General features: G+C 39.6%; 3 protein-coding genes and 1 non-coding gene across 13 annotated transcripts; 2 read left to right on the top strand and 2 right to left on the bottom strand.

The window, feature by feature from the left end:
- Positions 1 to 144: 144 nt before the first annotated feature.
- On the bottom strand, positions 145 to 1,625 carry ngrn (neugrin, neurite outgrowth associated). Its single transcript, XM_008318474.3, has 3 exons — positions 1,211 to 1,625; positions 995 to 1,105; positions 145 to 892 (listed from the first exon to the last, which is right to left on the bottom strand). The coding sequence occupies exons 1-3, from the start codon at positions 1,411 to 1,413 to the stop codon at positions 307 to 309; spliced, it is 900 nt and encodes a 299-aa protein (XP_008316696.1). The 5' UTR covers positions 1,414 to 1,625; the 3' UTR covers positions 145 to 306.
- Positions 1,626 to 2,056: 431 nt separating this feature from the next.
- Positions 2,057 to 8,740, top strand: nfyal (nuclear transcription factor Y, alpha, like). Of its 9 annotated transcripts, none has more exons than XM_008318468.3 (10): positions 2,057 to 2,214; positions 3,639 to 3,746; positions 4,535 to 4,621; positions 5,659 to 5,805; positions 5,898 to 6,029; positions 6,394 to 6,496; positions 6,629 to 6,798; positions 7,098 to 7,271; positions 7,467 to 7,577; positions 7,735 to 7,794. In XM_008318468.3, exons 2-10 carry the CDS (start codon positions 3,666 to 3,668, stop codon positions 7,792 to 7,794), a joined length of 1,065 nt encoding a protein of 354 aa, XP_008316690.1. In that variant the 5' UTR covers positions 2,057 to 2,214; positions 3,639 to 3,665. The 9 variants fall into 9 exon arrangements, with proteins under 9 accessions (XP_008316690.1, XP_016891535.1, XP_008316695.1 ...); XM_017036046.2 differs by having other exon boundaries at positions 2,063 to 2,214; positions 4,535 to 4,618; positions 7,735 to 8,740; XM_017036043.2 differs by having other exon boundaries at positions 2,207 to 2,316.
- Positions 8,741 to 9,716: 976 nt separating this feature from the next.
- ahcyl1 (adenosylhomocysteinase-like 1) lies at positions 9,717 to 24,995 on the top strand. Of its 2 annotated transcripts, none has more exons than XM_008318466.3 (17): positions 9,717 to 10,327; positions 18,968 to 19,082; positions 19,354 to 19,497; positions 20,188 to 20,288; positions 20,390 to 20,492; positions 20,967 to 21,061; positions 21,205 to 21,311; positions 21,973 to 22,089; positions 22,417 to 22,480; positions 22,617 to 22,705; positions 23,097 to 23,167; positions 23,299 to 23,393; positions 23,676 to 23,774; positions 24,064 to 24,132; positions 24,225 to 24,303; positions 24,444 to 24,564; positions 24,650 to 24,995. In XM_008318466.3, the coding sequence occupies exons 1-17, from the start codon at positions 10,136 to 10,138 to the stop codon at positions 24,654 to 24,656; spliced, it is 1,668 nt and encodes a 555-aa protein (XP_008316688.1). In that variant the 5' UTR covers positions 9,717 to 10,135; the 3' UTR covers positions 24,657 to 24,995. The 2 variants fall into 2 exon arrangements, with proteins under 2 accessions (XP_008316688.1, XP_008316689.1); XM_008318467.3 differs by lacking the exon at positions 9,717 to 10,327 and adding an exon at positions 17,961 to 18,253.
- trnam-cau (transfer RNA methionine (anticodon CAU)) lies at positions 15,083 to 15,154 on the bottom strand. The gene has a single exon. It is a non-coding gene; the product is annotated as a tRNA-Met (tRNA).
- Positions 24,996 to 26,071: the final 1,076 nt, after the last annotated feature.

Raw genomic sequence — 26,071 nt, 5'->3', positions numbered from 1 at the left:
AGAAGTCATCATGTGTCGTCACAGATGACACACAGATAGTGGAAAGTGTGTTCCTGTGTTTCATTGACAACGTAATAATAAAAAAGCAAAATTCAAGTAAGAAAGTGACAAGGAGAAATAAAGACCAAGTAGAATTACAAAATATTAATCTGCGAACCAATAATTTATTTATAAGGTCTTTTAAAAAATGTAGGAAGATTTTGCAGACTGAATCTAGGAAATGTTCAATGTGACTTGGACCAACAAGAGGTCCACAGTCCTCATCTGGAGAACCACTCGGTGAGGAGACAGGACTAAAACATTCACTTAGATCCGATACAGAAAGTTTCCTTCAGCATCAAAAAACTCACTTCCAACTTGCACTGCAGGAGCAGGTTTTTTCTTTTCTAGTTCCATAAACTCTACAATCTGTTCCTCCGTAAACACAAGTCCATCCCACTCCTCCTCATCCTCAAGCTCCTCCTCCGGAGTGAACGGTGTAGTGGCAGGAGAGTCTTCTGTCGTTATCATCTCTGTCGCATCCTCATTAACGCCAACGGAAAGTTGTGTGGACAAAACAGAAACTGGAGCATTCCTGACCACTGACCTTGAGGCTTCTTCTTGGATTGTCAAATTCTGGTTGGCAGCAGGTATTAAAGCTCTCTCTCTACCTCCAGGTGGCAGTACTGCTGCTGTTTTGTTTTCTGTTAGCTTCAGTGTGTCCTGCTTGACACCGGGCAGCAGCCCCTGCTCCCTCAGTCTGACCATTATTTTCGCATCCTGTTTTGCTTTTCTTTGTAGAGTAGGAACAAATTTGCTTCTGAGGACCCTGAGGATGACGTCAGAGCTGACAGAGAATCCTTCTGCCAGGCGCTCTACAGTCCACTCCTGCGGCTGCTCTTCCTTGAGATATCTTTTTAAAAAAGAAGACATTTTTTACTTCTTAACTGCAGTTACAGTTACAAGTACCCAATACAATGAATCAAATTGTAACAACATGACGTGACCTCCTCACCTGATCTGCTCTATGGCCTCCCAGGTCAGCTTTCTTTGTGGAGCACATTTTGGAGTCATCTGTCTCCTCATTATGTGATATTTCACAGTCCTCTGCTTCTTTCCCTCCTTACTAAAAAAACCCCACAAGTGATGTTGTTTGACTGAGTAGCACAGTCTGGGTTAAGAATAGACTTTAACAATGATCAATGTGTGACTGGCTTTTGTTAGCCCTTACTCAAGCAAAGCCTGGAGTTTGTCTTCTACATCTCCCTCGTCTTCCAGGTCTCCTTCAAATTCCTCATTTCTCTCCTCCGGTCGACGCCTCTGTCCCATCCATGGTTTGGTTCCTCCGTTTATGAACCTGCAGTTGTTCGAAGAAGTCATAGATAGAGGAGCACCAGCCCTAGATAGAAGAAGGGAAAGGAGCCGCAGAGACATGCTGAACGGCCGATTCAGAGTAATGAAAAAGTCCACGGAAGTATCTGAACTGTGATCGGTGTAACAATCTTCCTCTCGGTTACTTTACAGACTTTACAGAACATATGACAACATATACTATATAAACACGAGCCTACAGGAAAACGCAGTACAGTCACGCTGTGTATTACTTCCGAAAACACTCGCATAATGCTGTAAATGAAACGCGCTACTGCCAACTAGCGGTATGGATGTCATTCTTATTTATAAAAATCTACGATTACGCATCATCGTATGATGAAATGAAATGTCGCAGATTTCAAGCGTGTTGTGTTAATTTTAGGAGCCATTTTAACATTAATCACTTGCTTCGAGATGCGCCACACAGTGTCCCACTTACTGTGATATTTTTAAAATTACTGGAAATATTATGCAACATTCTATTTTTACTGTGCAATAACATGGGCCATGTTTTATTGTATTTGTTAGATAAAGCCTGCATTAATCTTAAATATATATCCCTAACATGTAATTACCTTCTGTGAAAATAACAATTAAAATACAAATAATTAAACTTTAATTATGTAATATCGACATGTATGGTTTGACACAACAACAACAAAAACAACCAATCTAAACAGTGACATCTGGTGGTCAGTACATACTTTTGCAGTCTGACCCAGTGATCATGTCACGCAGCTGCGCACCTCCTCCCTCGGCGCCGTTGTTTCATTTGCGCCATTTTGTCCGCTCACTTTGTTGATTGGGCTTTGGCGAGCTGTACTGGAGCCAATCAGAGGGAAACCGGACAGCAGAGATACGGTAAGGGAAACCCGATTGAAGGCATTGGTAGTTGTCAGCACGGATTGGTTTGTCATGGACCAACCAAATGACTAACCCTGCATAATGCAAAAAAGAGCAGAAGTGTGTGTAATGGCAGTTGATTCCCGAATGCTGTTTCTCCGGCTGTAAAACATTCGTTTGTCTCTCGGTGTCTGCTACTATGCTGAAACATGATGCGTGTTGCTAACCCTAGCCAGTTAGCTTGAATAGCGAGTGGTTATACGTGAAACAAAGGGACGGTTGATTCGGTTGTGGGTCCCTTATTATTAAATGTGGAAAATACATAACGATTTAAGCACACACATAAAAGGCAAAATTAAAAGGGCGTTGCGTCTTTTCATTTGTCCGTTTGAAGCCGTTTCTAATTTCGTTTGTCTGTATACCACGCTTTTAATGTGCTAACATGCTAGCCCTGTTAGCGCGCAATAATATGTCCTGGTAAAAAAACCCTCATGTAATCGTGGGTTAATTGTTCACTTTCAAAATCCTACGGCATTTTGCATTGTGTTTACTCCACCGTGGCATTATTGTGTTATTGTTTTTCGTTTTAATCCCATTGTCCTGTACAGACAGGAGCACTCAACGCTACATAAATCATTGCAGAACCTAGGTAGACAAAAGAAATAATTTCTCCTATTTTGAATCCGTATTAATAATATTTGTACTGATAGGTAGATTAGGACTGCGTCAATTAATTAATTGTATCTGGACGTATGATTTGCTCTATCGACACCTTATGATAATTGACTGTTTATTACAATTAGGATTCAGTTAATCTATTGTGGGCATATAAAATTAGTAAAAGTCTCCAAATTGAGCATACCGTACAGTTTTAATAACTGAATACAGCTGAAAAGCAGCTGAGAAAGAGAATGGACAGATGAGAATTGATCTCAATTCCAGATCTAACAAGTCAACAATATATTTAAAAATGGTGTTGATGGAGCTAAGACAGCTATGACTAGAAACTACTGGTATTTTTGGCACTTGTTATTAACAAATTCCTTCACGCCATGGCCCAGCTGTACTACTGTATCTGACCTCCACTAACCCTTCCACTCCTTCACAAGTCCTACGTTCTAAAGTTACAGGTCTGCTCATTCCCTGATACCAACCTGAAATCAGATCTGGAGAGGGCATTCATACAATTTGGCAACATTTTGCAAACCTCACCCATTCAAGAAAAATTAAAAAAAGAAATCCAAATATTCTGTCCCTTTATGACTTTTGTTAAATATTTCAAATACCATGTATTTCCTTCTTTGCTTTGTTCTGCCATGATTTTTTTTGTACAGATGTACAGCACTGACATTCTGTACTTTCAATAGACAACAATTCAACATTCACTGATCACAGAACAATTACATTCTCTAATTTTGTATGTGTTTTCCTTTTGTCCCCAGGGAAGAGGATTGTGACATTAAGAAGCTATGGAGCAGTACACTACTGCCACCACTACCACTGGAGAGCAGATTGTTGTACAGACCACCAATGGACAGATCCAGCAGCAGGTAAGCTGAACAGAGTTGACTTGAAGTAACTTAATACTGGTCAACCTTTGGCGTTGTATATGGTTGTAGAAAAAATAAAATGGAAAAAACAGAGTAAGAGCCACAAAGCAGTTAGAGTAGATGGCATTCAAGAGGAGAGACATCTTCAAACCAAAGGCAGTCCAGTTGCCCATTTGAGTGAAAGGTTTTTGCTGTATTCAGATACACTACTGGAAATATTACCAAAGGCTGTTTGGAAGTTCATTATAGGTCAAACATTTGAAATCATAGTTTATCTGATTTGCACATCACATTTGTGAAGCTAAAAGAGGATTGCCTATTAATAGGCACTGTCTTTAAATTAGAGCTGAGAAATAAAGACCAACATAAGATAAAATCATTATTTCCTAAAAACTTGAGCGATGTTCAAACAGTTCTTCTATCATAAATGTTTAAGTCTGTGCATGATGACCTAAAATGGGAACCAAATGGTACAAAAAAACAGTGTGTATGGAGCACACAGGAAGTCATCTGACTTCAGCCACATCATTGTAGAGTTATCAGGTGTAATGACAGAGGAAGGTTCAAAAGTTGTAGTTGAAGTTTAAAATACCAATTACAGCAAAAGGCAGAACTCATCTCTATTTAGTTTGGTTCTGACTCTTGTGGATTTCTGTAAATATTACAGAAAGAAATCTGGAGTTTATCTTTTTTTTTTTCAACCAGTTTATTATGAGTGCTTATTCCTTGGCAGGAGTTCCGTGTCTGTCTAGATTTCCTGACAATATAATGTCCTGCCTTGTCTTCAGACACAGGGCACAGTGACAGCTGTGCAGCTGCAAACAGAGGCGCCAGTGGTGACGGCCTCAGGCCAGCAGGTGCATACACTCCAGGTAGTGGTGTCACCGCCGCCCTGTGTCAGTGCTGTGACGTGATGCAGCCCACCTGTTTGCATGCTACAGCCAGGGCTGCTTTTTATGAGCCATCTTTGTTTTGCTTGGATTATCTTCCCATCAAGCTCCAGCATGAACTACAGCTGCCTGAACTGCATGTAACTCAGCATAGTGTGTTGTTTATCCAGGCTTTTGCACACTGAATGCATTTAGTTACTCTCACTTTGTTACATAAATGCAGTTTTCATGTAAGAGCAGACTTTCCCCAACTGATGTTACAGTTTTTTTTCCAGACAAAGATTTTTCAAAATTTCTTTTGCGTTTGTAAATGGCATAGACAGTATTTCTGTAATCTGTTTTACTAACAGAAATTATTTCTCTTCACACTTCAGGTATGAAGAAAAGTTGTTCCAAAATTCTGAAATAAATTGCGAAGTTGTGTTCTGTTGTTCTGTTTTAGTGTCATTACTAATTTGTAGTATCCAGTTTTAGCTCAAATACCTGAGGCTAAAGCAGTTTTTGTTTGGGTTCTATTGGGTTTGTCAACCGCTTATAAAAAATATTGGATGACATTCAGCCTTACTAGAGTACTCTTATTCTGAAAGGGTTTTAAGAACATCTGAGTTGTTTCATCTGAGCAGAACAGGTCACTGTTCATCATGTAGCTGTTTTTTTCCTCATGTTTTACAGTGCCATTTATCCAGTTAACATCTTATGGCATGTTTGCTGCCATTCAACTGTATATTGCTCTTACTACAGTATGTCAACATTCCATTTCATTGTGTGCATTTGGGCTGAAAAGTAATATTATATGAACATTCACAGCAGCAATCTCCTAGCAGCTGTAATTATAATTGTATTTTGCGTTCTGAAGGTGGGACTGTTTAAATCTGTCCTAAAATAAGACAATGACATTTGATCAACAGTTATTTACTGGCTCATCCTGGCCTGGCAACGCTTGTTTGCTCTTATTTCTACAACATACATTTAGGCTTAAACACAGTCAATATTGCTGTATAACACTTCTCATCATTTCTTAGGTCCAGGGACAACCTCTGATGGTCCAAGTGAGTGGTGGGCAGCTCATCACATCATCAGGGCAACCGATTATGGTGCAGGCCATGTCTGGGGGACAGGGGCAAACTATTATGCAGGTCCCAGTTTCTGGAGCTCAGGGCCTACAACAGGTACAATAACAAGATGTTACATCCAAAGTTCATCACTTTGTGTCCAGTTTCTTTGTAAAATAATGCCAACTGTGGTGTTTGTATTTGTGCAGATTCAGCTGGTACAGCCCGGTCAGATCCAGTTGCAGGGCGGCCAGACGCTGCAGCTGCAGGGCCAGCAGGGTCAGCCACAGCAGATCATTATTCAGCAGCCCCAGACAGCTATCACTGCTGGACAGAACCAGGTATACTATTCTCACATGTTGAAGAACCACACAGAAGGTGTAGTTTCTCCATGAATATAGCAGTACCAATAATGAGGGGTTCCTGGGCAGACAAATGCAACATTTAGCTGTTGGAAACCAACTGGAATTTTACAAGATGGGAAAACTGCTGCTTTTCCTTCATAATATTTCTTGTTTATTGCTAGTACTTCCTTGTCTGTTCCCAGTGTGTGGCTGGTCACTGGTTGTTGTACTCTGTGTATGTATGTGTGCATGTTTGTGTGTGTGTGTTTTGGCAAATATATACATAAGGTACTCTATCTCTAAATATATTTGAAGGTCTGTTAAACTTAGTCCTGACTAAGTCCTGTTTGTGGTTCCACAGGGGCAGCAGATCAGTGTGCAGGGGCAGCAGGTGGCACAGACAGCTGACGGGCAGACCATCGTCTACCAGCCGGTCAATGCAGAGGGTGCTGTCCTCCAGCAGGGTAAATGGTTTTTCCCTTAAAGCCCCCTGTTTGTGTTAGAGGTTTTTTTCAGACTAACTCCAACCCTACAAACAGGTGATCTGCTAACTTGTTTTTGTAGATGACAAACTGGGATTTCAATCTTTTTTCCAGGCATGATCACTATCCCAGCTGCCAGTTTGGCCGGTGCCCAGATTGTTCAGGCAGGTGGTGCCAACACCAACACTACCAACAGCGGCCAAGGCACTGTGACCGTCACCCTGCCCGTCTCTGGCAACATGGTCAATGCAGGTGGAATGGTCATGGTAAGACCTTATTCAGAGGTACCCGGCATCTTTTTACCCTTTTCTAACGTTCACAAAAGGGTGTGCCTTATGGTGAAGGTCACAGAACGTTTTGATCAGATAAAAGATGTGACAACTTTTTAACTTCATTTTTCTATTTAAATATAGCTTACCTTTTCACATTATATAAAACTGTGAGAAAATGAGAATTTTTGTCAAATTATTTAAAAAGAAAACCTCATAATTACATCATTACGTCACCATAGGACCTGTTTGTGTGTCCAGCTTCATCGTTAGTATTTTTTCATCAATCTGTTTTTTTATTCCTACTTTTGAAGATGGTCCCTGGTGGGGGTGGAGTTCCCACTATGCAACGTATTCCCCTGCCAGGAGCAGAGATGCTTGAGGAGGAGCCCCTGTATGTCAACGCCAAACAGTACCATCGGATCCTAAAGCGACGACAGGCGCGGGCCAAACTGGAGGCTGAAGGCAAGATCCCCAAAGAGAGAAGGGTAAGAAAACATGGAACCTTATTGTTACCAACTGGATCTATTAACCACCAGTAACCAATTTGATCCTTAAAGTCCATATTCCTGCAAAACAAAGAGAGGAAGAGACATGGTTATTGGGTTAAATGAAACATCTGCATAGCTCATTTTAAGATTAATATTAACAAAATTCTACTGATTTGACTGACTGCATTCCAGAAATATCTGCATGAGTCTCGCCACCGTCATGCTATGCAGCGTAAGCGAGGAGATGGAGGACGTTTCTTCTCTCCCAAAGAGAAGGAGGAAATGGCATTGGCCTTGGCACAGGTGAGGCTCAACATTAAATAGAAATTTTATACTGACTATATGTTATTATTTAACATTAAAAACCTTTTTTTTGTTTTCTTAAGGCCTTTGACAACAGTTGGGTCGTTTGAATGTTGTCTTTTTCTGACAAATCCATTCTGCTTCTCTGCTTTGGCAGCAACAGCAGGAAGCATCTCAGGCAGATGAGACTGTGGCTCAGATGATCCGAGTTTCGTAGCACAGTCATGGCCTGCCTGCGTCCCTCCCTCCAGATGAAACTTCATCCCAGTCAAACTGTCCCTTGCTCCATCTTTCCTCAACCCTACTCCATCCCACCAACCCGGCCACTCGTTCACGACCCACACGTTCCCTCAATGGCTTTTTTCTTTTCCCATTTCTGCACCTCTTCACTGGTCTTCCAGGGAGGTGACCATGTGGTTGCTCTGCCCCTGAACTGATCCTTTATGGAGAATTGGAGGATGCTTCCATGCTCAGCTTTACTGGTCAGGCATTTAGAACCAGCTTTTTTTATTTTTTTTTATAAGGATTTGTTTTTGGACAATACAAAAATTGAGATATGGCAAAATCAGTGGGAGTCCTCCTGGAAATGGAAAAGAAAGCTGTGAAGCCATACTCTGTCGTGCATTGGTTTGTTAAAATATGGAAATATGTATTTAGTTTGTTTTCTTGTTGTTGCTTTAAATATTTTTGTAAATGGTACAGGTTTTTCTTCACGGACATTTGTTCACCCTTCATGCTAGTCTGGTATCCTTTCGTTTTATTTCATACCCTTTATCTTTGACATATCCAGCGTACAGTATGTTTTGTGGGGAACAACTCAGCACCTTAAGAGCATCTGCTGAGCATTTGTGAAATTGTTGTACATACATTCATTTCTTTCCCATTTTATGGATGTACTTAATTGCTTGCCCAGCTGTTTGTATGTATTTTATACAATTTGCAGTAGGACCTTGTGTTTGTAGGGGAATGCCTCTGTTTTGCCTCACATTACTTAACATACAGTAGTAATAGTTTCAATTTTAAGTCCATGTAGATGTTGTTGTCATTGTAGATACTTTTTTTTACCCCGAACATAATACTGCAAGATCCTTTTTTTAAGAGAAAAGGGTAGGACATTGAGTTCATAAAACATGTCCATTAAATTTTATCATGTAACTTGTAAAGTCATTTGTGGTGATTTCTTTTTTTCAGGTCCACAACTTATTTTTGTCCAAAGTTTAAGTAATATTAATTACCTGCTGACATATTTTAGTGTTGTTATTCAGTTACCCACTGTTGTTTAAAATTAGTTGAAATATGTAGAAATAACTAACAAAATGGAATGACTACAATATTTCATTTTTGTTTCTTTTTGAAAAATATTTCTTTTCCATAAAGTCTTAAAGGTTAAAAAAAGCCTGTTATTTTGAACTCAAATATTTAATCATTTAACAAAATAGTTCTCTCCCCAAAAAATTCAACGCCCTCCCTTAAAACAAGACCACAGTTTCATTTCAAAGGACACCCAGCCAAACGTGTCGCTCAGGTAAAACTATTAGTCCATAGCTTTGGTATCACTCCCCATTCACACCTATAATCTTGTGACTTTACATTCCGCCCTCCTTAGAATAGGGTGTTTCACCACACCTGCAGCCCCCCTTTTTACAACGACCCTCATTACGGGTATGCAGCCCCTTTGAGGTTAAATACCAGAATTTCCCAGTAGTCAATCAGAACTGAAGAAGCCTCTTGGGTGAGAGGTGAAAGGTCTTCAAAAAACATACTTCATCCAGTTGCCCTTGACGTTAATATTTTTGGATTAAGAAATACAGAACTCAAAGGGTAGCCAATAGATGGCTTCAGAACAAAACTGAACAAAATGACTTTGCAATTTATACAAAATACCCTAAAACTATTTACAGGTACACTCGCATTGTTAAAGAAATATACTGTATAAAGCCTCGGCGTAGTGGAAAAGATTACAACAACAACTTTACCCCCCTCCCTCTAAGCTAAGCGCTGTCCCAGGCTCGCACTGCCAATCAGACGCTGTGAATTCTTCTGCTGGTGCAATGATTAGCCAATCAGAGCAAGAGAGGCGGTATTTTCGTCCTCCCCCTCAAATAGTAACTGCTAATATAAACGAACCAATGTAAGAGGATGAACACGAGTGTCAGGGTCGTATAGTGCAACATAAAATTATCAGAAAATATAAAATAACTCGAAAATGTGTTTTAATGTATATATAGAGCTCGGTCTTTTTTTCCCCTTTCCCCGGCTGTGATGTTTGTCACCGCCCACATCCTGCCCACTTGTTCAGGTGACAGCGTTGGCCGAACGCCCCTCCTCCCCCGGAGATGTTAGTGCCTGTGGATGACAGCACAAGCACAGCACCGGCTGTTTCACTTAGTAGTGAGGATACTCCGCCGTCCTGTCTCTCTTCGTGCACGACCTTCTTAATTTTCTCCTTTAAACGGTAAGATTGAGCGGAACTGCGGAATCTAAGTCCCGAAGGTGACGGAACGAGCTCAACCGAACTCCCGGGTCCTTCAACTGCATCGACACCACAAACTGGTGCAATGACCGATTCGGTTGTGGACAGCAAGGCGGAGGTTAAACAGGCCACAAAATATGTCAAAGAAACCGAAAACGTGGCGGAAAAATATTCGGTGTTGACTGTGAGCAAGAACAGCAGCGACGTGAACATGAACGTCGGGGAAATGCCCTCCGCAGCGTTCACCGCAGTCCCCACTCTCAAATCCGTTAAGAAGGTAAAGAACAGTGATGCTCGCCATCACTCTGACACTCAGTGTGTGTGTGCGCGCGTATGTGTGCGAGAGAGCGCGCGTAAGCGACTATGTATACGTCCTGCTTTTTGGGAGCCTTTACCAGCAGAAACTCTGACCTTGTCAGGACTTGGAGTTCTCATAGAAGACTTAAATGTTGGGGCAAACTCATTTCTGAGCTCCTGGTTATGGACCAGCGTAACATGTGATTTATAATGGTGGCGTCTACAATGGAGGGCCAGAGGTGGTCGCGGGCATACTTAGAAAATTGCTGGCCACCTCATTGGACATCCTGTACACTTGCCCCTTTCTTAATTTTCACTTTTAGATATACATCTACAATCTACTGCAATTATTTTATATTAACATACAGTTTATAGTGTATTTTCTTTACAAAATACAACAGCCAATTCAAAAACTTTTGGAGGCCCTAGTGTAGTGTTCCACTTTATTTAGAAAGGCAAATTTGTTAAGTGCATATTTAAAGAATTTACCTCTGGACATCAATAAAGTCTTTTTTTACATTTTTTTAGGTGTCAGGGACACAGCTTGAAAATACCATAATTTTATCTTTGTTTTCTTGATAAAACCCATAGTCGACTTTTTAATCAATTATTTAATGAGGCTCTGGTTAAAAGTGGGCTGAAAAGGTGATCTTGTAGATTGTACAGAGCAACATTTGCTCAAAGACATGACGAATCACCTTGCCATTCAAAGTGATTGTCACTGTAATATATGTTCTATTTTGTATATTTAATTTATATACAATTTATTTTTTAATTTAGTCATTTATTATTATCAAGAGATCAGGTCAGGTCGTCTCCAACAAAACATGAATACGGTTTGGTAAATTATAATCACATTTAGGTGTACAAAATCATGCTAGAGACAGGCTAAAGATGAGGGATATTGAAGTCTAGTTAGGTTTTACAAATTAAAGTGGGCAACGAATCCCTAGAAGAAGAATTTAGAGAGTAGTCAAGTTTGCGTGTGTGCCAGAAAGTGATTGTTCACTCTGAGCAGTTACATGTGATGAAGATAAATCCAGGTTGGTACGCAGTGTACTGCAGTGGAGCACTACTGTCACTGTCACATATTCATAACTAAGCATGAATTAATGTGTCACGGCAGGCGGAGGGGCGAGGGTAGAAGGGGAGCTTTGGCACATTGTTGTGCGATGTGATGCCGCAGTGGTTTCACTTTAATCTCCATGTGGGCTGTGCTGTGACCAGGAGTCTGTGCAGTTTTTGAAAAATAATCTGCAGAGTTGGATTTCAAATAAGCTTTCATCCGTTGTCTCTGCCACTTTGGTATTTGTCTAATCATAGCTTGTACTACTCTTTTTACACCATGTACTTTTTCAGGTACTCCATCAAAACCAGTCAATTGTTTAAATCTACTTGATCCTAATCCCTGGTCCATTTTGTGGATTAGAATTATACTACATTCACTTTGAGGGCAGTCTGAAATATATGAGGGCTTTGGGTCAAACAACCACAGATGAGTTCAAATTGCCCTTCAGAGTGATATGCTGTGAGTGTGCTTGTGAAATATATTTTAAACAAGGCCGAGCTAGTTTTAAGCATGCAGAACTCTTTTGCCTTTTGTTATGTATGCGTGTCTCACTGCAGACTTGAACATAACTGTTTCTGTCAGCATTCTTGACTTCTGCTTCCCACTAAATTTAGCCCTGCGACTCTGCATGACGTAGAATTATATCAGTACATGGAAACTATTCATGTTCTCTTTGTTGGAAAGACGAAGAATGCCTTATACACACATTTCTCTTTTGCAAGAAAAGTGCTTGACAAAAATGTTAATTTCCTAACCTGCTTTACACCAACATCCTGTTAGCAGGTCAGACAATGGAGTTGAGTTTTTAACCTTGTGTATTTAGATATCTGTAGAGAAGTAGATTATTCTATTTAAAATAGTCCACTAACAAACAAACCTGAGGTTTTATTTATGTGCCCTTGATCATGATAAGTAATTAGAACAACATATAAATAAAATTATAATCAGGCAACATATGATGCACCTACTTGAGAAAAGACTTCCTGGAGGTTACACAACAACAAAGAACTCTTGCAACATTCAAAGAGTCCTTTTGAGGTGGATTCTCAGATTATTACAAATCTGGTACTGTGAAACAGCTGGAGATGAGAGATAAACATAGAACAGCCAGTCTTTCTGTTATTCTGTTATTCAGCCAGTTATTCTCACAGAAATGAAATGCCTATTCTGTTCTTTAAAAAGGTCAGTGTTCCAGAAGAGATATTTTGAAAACTTTTTATTGACTATATTAAAGGTTCATGCTTGTTTATAGGAAGTGTCTAATGTTTGTTTAGTTGAGGTTCGCTGCATTAATATGTATTGAATCTAATCATACTGAGCTATAACATGATAAATGATCTTACATTATTTTCAGACTTATTTATATAAAGCCAAGTTCTTCAAATGCTTGATGATGAATTAAAAGTAAATATACAGTGCTGTGTATTTGAAAAAAGTTAAAATTAATATGCTAATTATTACAATGATACCAAACAGGGTTTTTTGTAAATAAATGTAACACTTAATTTGTCTAAATAGATTCCATAATATCCTCCAGGCCTTGGCAGTGGACTGTAAGGACCGGAGGGGACAAAGCTGTCATTATTTTCTTATTTTTTTATTTTTTTTTATTTTAGTGTTCAGTACCCTTGTTGAACACTAGTGGTCACAGTTTTACATATAGTTGTATACTGTGTCAATTTTAACACCACATTTCCAATGTATTGATTTCCAGAGATTTATCACACATGTATCCATTAAAATTGTGATTTAAGTGAGGCAAATTTAAAAGATGTTTTTTAATAACTCTAAACTATCTCCACTGTAACCAGACAGAATGCAGAGGATTATAAAAGTTCAACTATTTTCCCAGCAGCAGGACTCACAGTCCTGAGAACATAAGCTCTTTCCCCCCGTCTGCCAAAGCAATATTACATGGACTGCACAGCCTCAGGGGTCTGATTGAAAGGGGATTGAATGGTAGGACTGTGAGCTGTGGTTATGAAAACAAAGCTGTATGTTGTGAATAAATCTGAGCACCTGGGGTCAAGCTAAGCCACCGATTGGCATTTGGTAACAAAAATCAATTAAACTAAATACTGCAGGTGATTTTGAAATCTGATTTTAAAATAATCCCACATGAAAATAATAGGGTTGTCGGCCACAGTCTCAGAGGCATGTTTGTGTCACATAATCAGTAGAGAGCTACAGCAATCAATGGCACAATGAAAAGTAAATATTGAATGCGTGTGTGGGCTGCTCAGTTGAAGAACACAACTTCAAACCACCTCTCCCTCTGAATCCATCCAGCAGTTACACAATACGCCCCCCTGGGAATGAGACTCACTCATCATGAATTCGTTCATGCATCATCACTTTTTATTTTCCTGTTTTAGAAGCTGGGGGATCACTTTTATACCTAATGTTTTATACTGGATTAGTTTGACCTATGAACATATAAGAACATATTTGTACAAGAAACATTTTAATTTAGAATTCATAATTTGACCCCAATGCTCGTCTCCTATGTTCCTCAGTCAGATCGCAGAGAGACTAAACTGTGTTCACATTTGTTTAAAGGTCATGTTGCACCTTAATAACAGCATCACCTCAACATCCTTTGGTCATAAACCTGGATGTCTCTTTAACATGGTGCACCTTCTCCAGGGGGCAGTCACGAGTATGCTTAATGTGTCACATTTTCATGTGAAAAGGATTTAGACCTAAAATATAACAAATAACTAGAGAAAATTTGCCCAGAAAAAGACAATTAGTCAAAGATGGACAGATTTTGGACATATCTGAACCATGTACTGTGTAAAATACTGTATAAGAAAAACATTTGACTATGGTCTACAAGTACATTATGTATAAATATAACATTTCTTTAGAAACAACATCAGTTCTTAAATATGTTGATGAAACTAGAAGGTTTGCCATATGCTGTAAACAATTGAAGTACTGTGTGGTGTGACCCACATTAACTATGGAGGTGAACTCACTATAGACTGTGAAATACAACACACCCATACAGACTAGTTTTATCATTTTTACCCATGTTTTCTGTCATGCCTGTGGTATTCAAAAACACTTGTGGCTGTTTTAACTTGAGTGTCTGTTATCAACATTTAAGCCTCGTTAGCATTTACCTTTAAAATACTGGTATTGTTGATACAGCAGATATCACAGTCTTACACCTAAATGTTGTCTGTGTTAGGATTAGTTTTGCATTACTCCAGTTCTTACCAAACACTAACTCCGACATTTGAAGAATTTCTTATTTCTACAGTAGTAAAAGATAGATCCCTGATTAGCATCATGTATGTTTTCCTTCACAACATTGTAATCTAAGAAGGTGACTTTTGCAAACTGAGGGTGAAAAAGGTTCTTACAGCTAAACTTGTGTGACACATTGACATTGAGCAAGATTTTAAAATCCAGTAAAATACCAGGAAGAAGGGTGGAACAGTTTGGCACCAGAGGACACCTGCATTGGTTAAATCACAAGCTTTGTAAGAGTGTGTCTACCTTTGCAAATTGTCACCTAATTGGTCTCAAAACTATTATATATTTACTGCATCTAACAATAATTTGTTAGATGGACAGAAATACCTTTGCAGTATGAATCCCTTCAAGAGTTCCCTTTATAAAATTAAGAAAAAAAAATCAAGGAGGAGGATGAAATATTAGCAGAGGATGGTTTCGATCCATCGACCTCTGGGTTATGGGCCCAGCACGCTTCCGCTGCGCCACTCTGCTACTGTGCTGAGCAGGACAAGTAACTGCTGTGGCTGTTGATGAAGATCTTGTGTCTTTTTTCAGTATCTGTGAGAATACCAGGGTTGTGTTCAGCTAAACAGGCTAGAGTTTAATATTGATTAGAGGTAGAGGTGGACTATGATTATACATTGGCCTGACTCTGATGCAGTGGTGGGCTGTCGCTGTGTTACGTACTTGGTGGAAACTATACATACAGCACTGATATTGAAACATTACTCAGGTGAAATAACAAATCTTGATTCTTCAAAATGGGTTATTAACAAACTGGTAGTTACTTCACTTTATTTGTACCTAGACATGACAGTAAAAGCCATCGATTGACGTGTCTATTGTCACAGCTGTCTGTCATTAGTACACACAAGGTGAAATGAGGTAATTGTTGTGTCTGACTCAGTAATTAGTGCTGTCCTGTCGCCAGGTCCACGTTGAGCTCTTTACACTGCCAGCTGACCAACACACCACAGCCTAATTCAGTGACCTGGACTGCTATCTAGGAGGTATTTTTAGCAGCAGGATGGGCTGCTTATTGATGCAGCAGAAGGCTAATGGGAACAGAGTTTAATTCCACCTGTCACTCTTGTTTTTGTTAACAGTCCAGGCTGAGCCGGTGCATCCAGAGCTGCAACACTTGTGCTTTTCTTTGATGTGTGTGCATGTGTGTGTTTGTGTGTGTAGGTTGTCAGAACCTATTTCTGGTATTGGGTATCTTATTTGACAGTTAGGTGCGAAGTTGTTTCTACATTTACTTTCTAAGCACTTAAATAAATGTACCAATAAATACACAGTACTTTAGCAGTTACTTGTCAAAAAACAGAATCAGAGAGTGAGAGAGAGGTAGTGTGGGAGAAGGACAGCGAGTGAGTGAGTGAGAGTGAATGAGGATCTCTCTCTCCAGGTTGGCCATTAGGAGTCATGATCATAGGTGGGAACCTCCCCCTGGCTGTGGCTGGGAGTGTTCTGGCATAATAGCATCAGGGACACCTAGTACCATCACACAGAGAGGACGGGTACAGGGAAGTAGGGTGGAAAGACTGAAGAGACCAGGCAGCCATGGCACACAAACATGGGCATGGGAGAGAAAGGGTGAGTCGTCTCTTGTCTAATGCTCCACCAGGAACTCATCCAGCTCAGTACTTTTCAAAGAATTCTACTGCATATCCCACACACAGCCACGAGTTTCTTCTGCTACTATGTAAAGTATTTATTTACGTCGAATGATCTAATTTACAAAACCAAAAAAAAAAAGTAATTTTAAATGATGTTGAGAAATTCTTCAATAATCAGACTAATGTTTTCTTACCTTAAAGGTATTTTCTAGTTTTCGCACAGAAGTGTGCAGACATTTAAAGGGTTGCACACAACTCTGCTGAATCCTGCAGCGTCCGAACTGATGCAAAGTAAACATAAAAGTACTATTTTGCAAGTGAATGAGATGGAGATTGCTGTAAATTGTGAAAACAGACACATGCAGAGATCTCCTCCATTCACACTGTCTCTCAAGCTTCTTTAGTTTCCTTTCACTGACACAGTAGACTGTTGGAGCCCAGGTGTCGAAGCCAGTAGAGAGGGATTCAAATAAACATTGTAATTTAGGAAAAAAGGCTTGTGATGTAAACGCTTAAGAATGTCACTTAATGTTACTGAAGATCTTTGAAAATCACAGCAGTGCCTTTGACTTATATTTAAATTTAAATTTTAAAAAAATGGTCAGGATCGTTTTATTTGTTCCAGGTTCATGATCTTTCAATAACATGTCCGTCCGTAGAAAATCCGAAATTTTGCATCTCTTAAAAATTATATAATGACCTACTCCAGTCACTTACTCACATATCAGCAGTTAACATCACAGCCACTCATTCTTTTGATTTAGTCTGGCATCCCTGTGTTTCCTGGATTTGTGGCCTGTGTGTGTTGTGTCAACTCTGCTGCCCTGTATGCAAGTTATTACTTCAAACACATCATATGGACACGTAAAATAAGACAAAAGGATCCCCTTGGCAATGTCATAATGAAAGAGGACAGAAAAGGATATTAGTTTTTGAGCGGGAAGACAAATCCACAGTGAAAGAATTTGTAGATCAGTTAAAGAAAAAACTCCAAGAAAACAAAAAGTAATAAAAAAATCACATCAGTCTTTCATCTGTCATACAGTATACTCTATGAGGCAGTTCCAGCCTAGAGTTTTCATGCTGGTGATAATAGAGGTTTGCTCAATAAGACAAAGAGTTTATGTTTATAATATTATTCTTTCATTAACAGGAGGCTGAGATGTCGTGATGACATGTTTCAGTGTTTGACCCTACAAACTGCTGTTAAACACATCCAAGCTGTGCATGGCTTCTCTTGAAAATTTACTGGAACCCCAAACTTGCTGAAATGAATCAAGATAACAGTGGAGCTAAAGGGGTAGCCACTAACAGTGTAAAGATATTTGAATAAAAAACTCAAGGTCACTAGAAGTTTGACACTAGTTAGCTTGAAATATTTTTTCATAACATGAATAAAGGTTACCATTGTCTAAATCTAGGTGCACAATAATTAGATAGGGAGTGTTGGTAGATCATGACTGAAATGTAAAAATTAAAATATTAATATATCATTTGTTGTTAGGCAGAAAGTGAAGTCATTGACAATTCATGAAGTTGGATGTGTTGAAAACAGAAGTGTCTTGTTCTAATGTGTGTTCTATTTTGTTCTTCATCAAAGTGGTGCACATAATAGCTCGACTCTGTCCTGTCTTTATTCCTAAACCCTTTGAAGTCTTGCATTGATGTGATGAAGCCTGTGTACTGTAGTTGAACAGAACAACGGGGAGGAGCTAAAAATAGGAACTGTTTTTTTTTCCTTTTTCACCAGTGAAACACTGTAACAGTCTGAGGCCATGTACCTTTGTAGAAACATCAAAATGAGCTCAGACACAAACAAAGTGTCAAAGTGGGTTGGATGCAAAGAGACGAAATAGACATGGGATCCAGAAGAGGGCAGTAATGCAACATTACAGAGGCATATTGTTTAAAACCACCACCAGGCATCACCTCGCTGTGATCACTCAGTACATGAGGTATCATTGCAACCATGGTAGGAAATAAAGATTGTAGAATTTCATTTGGTCTATTACCAGTGTCATCATTGTACGGTAGACAGGATGTAGCTGATGCAGACCGTGCACATACAGATGAGCATACAGGCTAACCTAAATAAATGACAGTAGTTTAATAAAGATTTGTCTTAGTTTGTCCAGAGCATCAGCTGTGACCAGCTGACACTCTGTTCTTTGCTGCTGTATTGAGTTGTATTGATGCTGTAATCCACTGCTGCCAATAAAGACTGTCCACCACCAACCCAACAAAACTCTTTTGAGTATAAAAGTATAAAAAAACAAGCCGGGTCAGCAGGTTCATGACCAGCTGTGCAATGCTACAGTAAATGGTTTTTCAAGTGTTCATGGCTGGTATTATGAAACAACTCTGCTTACAGTTTTATAACCAGTACTCAAATATCTGGGTGTAAAAGTGTGAACTGAGTTTGCCTCCATCTTGGAAATATGCAAATAATAAAAACTGAACTTCTAATTTGCCTTTTTCAAAAGCTTTTGAAAAACGAATACCAGGAACTGTTTCCATGTACTACAGCAACAGACTTGTTTTTTTTATAGATTGTATTGGTGTGACCAGGAACTGTTTCCATGTACTACAGCAGCAGACTTTTGACATTTATTGTGTGTGACATTTATTTCATTTATTTCTTTGCTAGCCTTTACATAAAGTCTCATTATACATTTCTCCCCTCTAGATCCAGTTTGCAAACACAGAGGACAAACAGGAATTCAGCAAGTACCCCACCAAGGCAGGCCGCCGCTCACTGTCTCGGTCCATCTCGCAGTCCTCCACAGACAGCTACAGCTCAGGTACTGTGGCCTTCAGAATAGTTTTACTTTAGACTGAGATGGTTTTATTACATAGGAGCAGATTATAACTAGTAGACTGTAGACTGTTGTTCAGGCCACACCACCTCCCTACAGGACGCAGTGATGCAACTCAAAAAGTTTGCAATTACCACAAAAATACTGTATGGACCACATACTTGATATACCACGTGTTCCACACAGTATATGAGATTATATATATATCAAAGTCAAATTGATCCACATTGTGACCTTTGTGTCGTCCATTACGCAGCTGCTTCCTACACTGACAGCTCTGACGATGAGACCTCCCCCCGGGACAAAACCCAGGTGAACGCTCACGGCAGCAGCGACTTCTGTGTGAAGAACGTGAAACAGGCAGAATTCGGCCGTCGGGAAATAGAGATAGCAGAACAAGGTACGACTGCACTGGCACAGTGTGGGCGTCTGTGATATGGTTGAAAAAAGAAGAGGAATGGAATGGTTGATGATTCAGTCACTTTGATCACTGCGTGTTTTTTCACTGGAGCCAGAGTCACTTTTTTTCTATGCAACTTGCACACACTGCAGCAACAATTGATACAAGAGTGAGCTTTGTGCTGCCAGTACTGACTTTGTTCCCAGATTTGCATCTGTTTTGCTACTTTGATACCGTTGTAACCAACGCCCTTTACTTGTCTGTATGTAAAACAGTCACAACAGTATAACACGTCCACTACAGTACTAGGTACAGGAACACATTTCTTACTTCATCTACATCCATCTCTAGTAAATTATTGACTCCGTTTCATTGCCTCCTCATTTTTCTCACATGCTTTGCTTTATTTGCGCCCCCTCTCCCTGATTTCTGCCCCTGTCTGTTTACATTGCCCAGGCAAGTGAGAAAAGTGCCCGTTGCGTGACGTCCAGGCCTGAAACAGCAGCTGTTACTACCATCGTTGTTCAGTCACTTAGAGTTTCCACAACCATTTACTGCACAAATGCCTTGTACAAGGAACCTGTATTATTTTCCAGAGTGGCCTGTCATTCCTGTCCCTACCAAAACAAACACTGACCTTCATGATCTTTTCACTTCCTTTTCCTCCTGCTTACATCTGTTCCTTCTCAGACATGTCTGCCCTGATCTCTTTGAGGAAGAGAGCCCAGGGGGAGAAACCTTTAGCTGGGGCAAAGATAGTGGGCTGTACCCACATCACTGCTCAGACAGCAGTAAGTCATCGAATTCATTTTCTTCTCTTATTTCCATCTCCTGTTTTTATCACTGGAGCCTGATCATGTGACTTTATTCTCTGCGTCTTCTTTTTTTTTAGGTCCTGATTGAAACCCTGGTGGCCCTGGGGGCTCAGTGTCGCTGGACCGCCTGTAACATCTACTCCACTCAGAATGAAGTGGCTGCTGCTCTTGCAGAAACTGGTAACAACCAGCATTAATATCATGTTTAACTTTAACTCGATTGGTCGGTGGACATGACACTAACTAGAGATGCATAGTTTGTTTAATTTGTCTCAATCTGAGGGGAAATTTGGCTGCACTGGGATACAATTCCAAATGAGGTCTACAGAACAGATGTATTAACGAATGAAGCTTCACAGAAATTGGCCATATTAAAAGGCTGCTAATCAAGGACTTATATTGTGTGGTTTTTATGATTTATTAAATGTTTACTTTCTCCAGTGAACCTTTTAAAAACCCTTTCATATAGAAACATCAACACTACATCAATGATTTTGTTTTATCTATCTATCTACCTGTCTATCTATCTATCTATCTTTCATTTTTCACTGTACTTTAATACACCGTGAGTCAGAACATCTGGTGATTTGCGCACATTTTCATTGTGCCAGATGTGCCTGATTTGTGTGTGTGTGTGTGTTTTCTCCTTTCCAGGAGTCCCTGTGTTTGCCTGGAAGGGTGAGTCAGAGGACGACTTTTGGTGGTGCATCGATCGTTGTGTCAACACTGAGGGCTGGCAGGCCAACATGGTAGCTCTCTGACAACACTGGCATACTCCAGTCTGAATCTCCATTCTGTTACTCTCTTCCATCCTCCATCTGTACCAGACCAAGTATAGTGTTGTAAAGCCTGTTTCTTATGCTGTTAACGGATATTTTTTTGTCTCCCGCAGGTCCTGGACGATGGAGGAGACCTGACCCACTGGGTCTACAAGAAGTATCCCAGCGTCTTCAAGAAAATCAGGGGAATAGTGGAGGAGAGTGTCACTGGGGTGCATAGGTCAGATTATTAAAAAGAGTGTGTATGAATGAGTATGAAATATACGTAGTATATATGTATGAGTGTGTATGAATGAGTATGAAATATAGATATATGTATTTTTTATTTATTTGAAATTTTAAATATACTGGAGGGTCACTGTTTAGACTAAAATTATTAATAATTAGTCATTGCAATTTAATGTATTTATTTCAGTAACTGTTAAATGTTTTTTGTGGGAAAAATGTTTACACTTTTACGCAATCTTTATCCACTAAAGCCATTTTACGTCATCCTTATTTGTTGATGACACTGCAGAGTTCCATTGCTGGAAGTGTCTCCTTATGTTTGTGTTTCGTGTCATGGTCCAGTACATGCTGGTGTAAGCAGTTTGTAGTGAAGACACTGTTTCCACTACAGACTAAATCAAAGGAAATGGTGAATGAATCATATGTGTATTAATAACCATCATGACTCTATAGACTGAAAAGGTCACAGTCTGTTGGAGAAACACGACAGAACTGGAGCCCAGATCACAGCTGTATGTGTTTAACTCTCTGTGGAATTAATTATAACCAGACACCTGGTGGTTACTCAGGATCACTGCTCAGGCAGTGTGTGTGTTAGTGTGTGTGCATACAGCATGTGGTGTGTAAAGATGTTTCCTCATGTGTCCTCTCAGGTTGTACCAGTTGTCCAAGGCTGGAAAACTCTGCGTCCCTGCCATGAACGTCAACGACTCTGTAACCAAGCAGAAGTTTGACAACCTCTACTGCTGCAGGGAGTCCATCCTGGATGGGTGAGGTTCATATGTCACATGAATCATTTTAAACATTTTTAAAATTTGACACCATACGAAACAGGTTTAAAATAATGAAGTAACAATATGAAAGTGTTAAATGCTGTGAAACTGTGGCCCTCAAATGGTGGCATCTTACGTTCTACATCTTGTCCGTGGACCACATGTTTGTTAACCGCAGGCTCAACACGTGAATTGAGGATGTTTTCAGTTAGCTCGTGTAAATGGAATGTCATCTTCATGCCGTCGATGAGTTAATGGACCGTGAAATTCGATCTGCGTCACTTTTTATTTTGCATGGTGTTTGTTTTTGCCTTTAATTTCCAGGCTGAAGAGGACGACTGACATAATGTTTGGAGGCAAACAAGTTGTCGTCTGTGGTTATGGAGAGGTGAATTCCATTAAATATTACATATAAAACATGTTCAGATGTTTGGGATATGAATGAATTGTGCTGCTACTGCAGCAGCAGCAGAATTGACTACTTTGTGTCTTCAGCTAATTTATTGCTCGTGGATGTTCTGTAGGTGGGAAAGGGCTGCTGCATGGCTCTCAAAGCCCTGGGAGCCATTGTGTGCATCACTGAGATTGACCCCATCTGTGCCCTGCAGGCTTGGTGGGTTAATATAACCAGACATTGACCTCACTATAAAAGAAGAAGGAAAACATTTCCAGTGTCTTTTATTTACGATAAGATAGTATAAGTCAGTTATAATTATTTACAGTACATACATATGTAGTTACACACACATTTAATTCTATTCATAAAACACAGTAAATGAACCAATTTTGAAATGATTTAATTAGAGCAAGTAATTAAAGCAGCTGGACATCCAGGTAACATCTCACTGTAGAGAATGACCACAGAGATATTCCACTGTTTTGTTAACGTTCTTCGGTAACACCAGCATTATTCAGTCAACTGTTTTATATTCTGCCAGTTTGTTGTGTGTTGTATCTGCTGCTGTAACAAAGGGATGACCTTTTACTAATGTGTGTCCCCACAGCATGGATGGTTTCAGAGTGGTGAAGCTGAGCGAGGTCATCCGCCAGATGGACGTGGTGATAACGTGCACTGGTACTCTGCACCGTGCCGTGGCAGCCATTACTTCTGCTTCTATAGTCACGACGATTCAATGCAGAACAACTAAGTCTCCAGAGCCTCTGAGTGCTGCCGAGTTCTAACGTGTGCTAAATGTTTTAATACAGGAAACAAGAACGTTGTCACCAGAGAGCATCTCGACCGAATGAAGAACAGCTGCATTGTTTGCAACATGGGACACTCCAATACTGAGATTGACGTGGTAATATATCTGAGTATTTGTGTATTGTTATGTGTGTATCTGTGAATATTTTGAAGGACAGTTTGAAATGTTTTGTTGTTGGCACAGAATTTTAGCTCAGTGTCAGTTAAAAAAAGGTCACCAGCTGTGGACGAAGTGGACCACCACTTCGTCCACAGCTGGTGACATTGACAATGTCATCAGCTGTGTTTGCCTGCAGTTTTGTCTTCTGGGGTTGACTGTGGCATCAACATCATTGTGTTACATTAATATTGTAGGACTGATGGTCCTTTGTGTCTGCAGGCGAGTCTGCGCAGCCCTGAGCTGACCTGGGAGAGGGTCCGCTCTCAGGTGGACCACATCATCTGGCCAGATGGAAAGAGAGTCATCCTGTTAGCAGAGGTAGTGTTTCCAAAGCAGTGGTTCTCCACTGGTCCAGCTTTGAAATGACCACAACACAAAATCAAGGGGAATTTTTAATTTCTCTGACTTTTTGAATGACAAGGGATGCAATTGGAATCTCAGAAAAGATCGAAGTTTAATGATGTACCAAAACCACCAGAAAGTGATGATGCTAGTGAGGGAAATTGAGTGTTTATTACCTCAGCTAACGTTTATCAGTCAAGGACACAGCTCTCGACACTTGAATGTCAATGGTACCTTTAGTCCATAGAGTGTGTTTTTTTCTCAGGGTCGTCTGTTAAATCTGAGCTGCTCCACTGTGCCTACCTTTGTGTTGTCCATCACTGCAACAACTCAGGTCAGTAGTTTTGCCTCCTGTCTGTCTCTGGTGTTGCTTACTGACCACCCACAGATCCATAAAGTCTGTTCCGTCTGCCATGTTATCTGTAGGCTCTGGCTCTGATTGAGTTATTTAATGCCCCAGAAGGTCGATACAAGCAGGACGTGTATCTGCTGCCTAAGAAGATGGGTAAGACCTGACTCTATGGTCACTATGGTCACAGTGCAGGCAAAAGTGGGCCAGATCCATATTTTGAACTTAGTCCACTTTCATATAGAAAATGTAACTTTTGGACAAATGAAAAGTGCAGACTTCCGTCTTCCTTTCAGATGAATATGTGGCCAGTTTGCACCTACCCAACTTTGATGCCCACCTGACGGAGCTGACGGATGAACAGGCCAAGTACATGGGTCTCAATAAAAATGGACCATTCAAACCAAATTATTACAGGTATCTATTATACTTGTGTTTTTTTGTTTTGTTTTTTTTTGTTATGATAAGCTAATGTGTTATTAACTGTGTGCTTCGTCCACAGGTATTAATGAAAGCATCATCTGGAACACTGCTCAGATCGTAGTTGCCCTGGAGTAAACAGAGATAATCTATTTTATTTTCTCAGTCACTACCAAACGGAGGAATTATTTTACATATTCCAAATGTAACTTATTATTAGCACCAAAGTCAAAATGTAAAATATACAGTATGTGAGAACCTATAGAAACAATTTAATATATAACATATAACAATATATAACTAATATTTAACTAATATTTTGTCACATACTTAGAAGTACTGCCTGCTGCATGATCTGATGTGTATGTAAAGAACTTGTTCTTTCCTTTAACCAAATCACAATGTTGTTACTTTGTTCTTTAATGCATTGTGCCAAAAAAGGCTGGGATTAGACTAAGAATCTGTCTGTGTATAATTTAACTGGACTGTGGTCCAACATGTGGAGGACGGGAGTTTAGGCCAAGAAAATAAAAATATAATTAAATGGGTTTTTTTTAAATGTTACTAATTATTAATTATCAATTTGGATTTGCATTCATGCCCCTGACAGTTACATTGAGACAAATGACCAACAACAACAACAACAAACCAAGGTGACTGATGCAGTATAATGTGTGTTGATCAAATTATACAACACAGATTTGTTTTGTTATTAGAGATAATTCTACTCGGTGAAACGGTCAGGCCCAGTGCCACACTCCAGAGTTGGTGTAGAACTACCAGCACCTTTAAACTACACAAACACAAAGCCAGTCCAAATGACAGACTGTGATGTGTGTTGATAGTAAGAGAGTGTATCAACTCCTAAAAAGGCAACCACATGAAGCTCAGAGAACCGATACAGCAGTTTCTTCATCGTGCTGCGTTTCTATTGGATGGTACACAGTTTTTCACACTTTTTCATCCATTGACTATTAGTGCTGCGTTTCTATTGGATGGTACACAATGGAATTGTCCTGATGACCGTGATTTAATGAACATTCCTTTTTATTATTATTATTATTACTTTCAAATCGACCTGCTATAATGCTACTCTTTAGTGTCTTCCTCCCACAGCTTCTGTTACTGTGTGTACTTCTGTATAAGCTGCTGTAAATGTTGGAGAAAAGAATTTAGACATTTATGTTTACCACATTGATGTAACTGTCCTGTCTGATCTATAGTGGGATCTCTGTGGACTGATGTCCGTTCTGTGTATTCAACATTACATTCAATCAGCAATAAAGCAAGTCATTTTAACACGGAAGGAAAAAAAAATTTCTTGAGGTGTGTTGCTTTGTTAGCATAGAGTGATGTGGCTCAACATAACATGACAGAATCAAACAGAACATAATATATATATCAAAATGACAACAAAACATCAAAACATAGCAAAATAAAACATTAAAATATTACAATACGTAACATAAATTGACAAAACAGTATATACTACAAAACTCCAAAA

The sequence above is a fragment of the Cynoglossus semilaevis genome, chromosome 10 (assembly GCF_000523025.1).
Source record: "Cynoglossus semilaevis isolate Cse_v1.0 chromosome 10, Cse_v1.0, whole genome shotgun sequence".
NCBI classification, from domain to species: domain Eukaryota; kingdom Metazoa; phylum Chordata; class Actinopteri; order Pleuronectiformes; family Cynoglossidae; genus Cynoglossus; species Cynoglossus semilaevis.
Note: the sequence above shows the minus strand (reverse complement) of the source record. Positions and strands in the feature narration are given on the sequence as shown.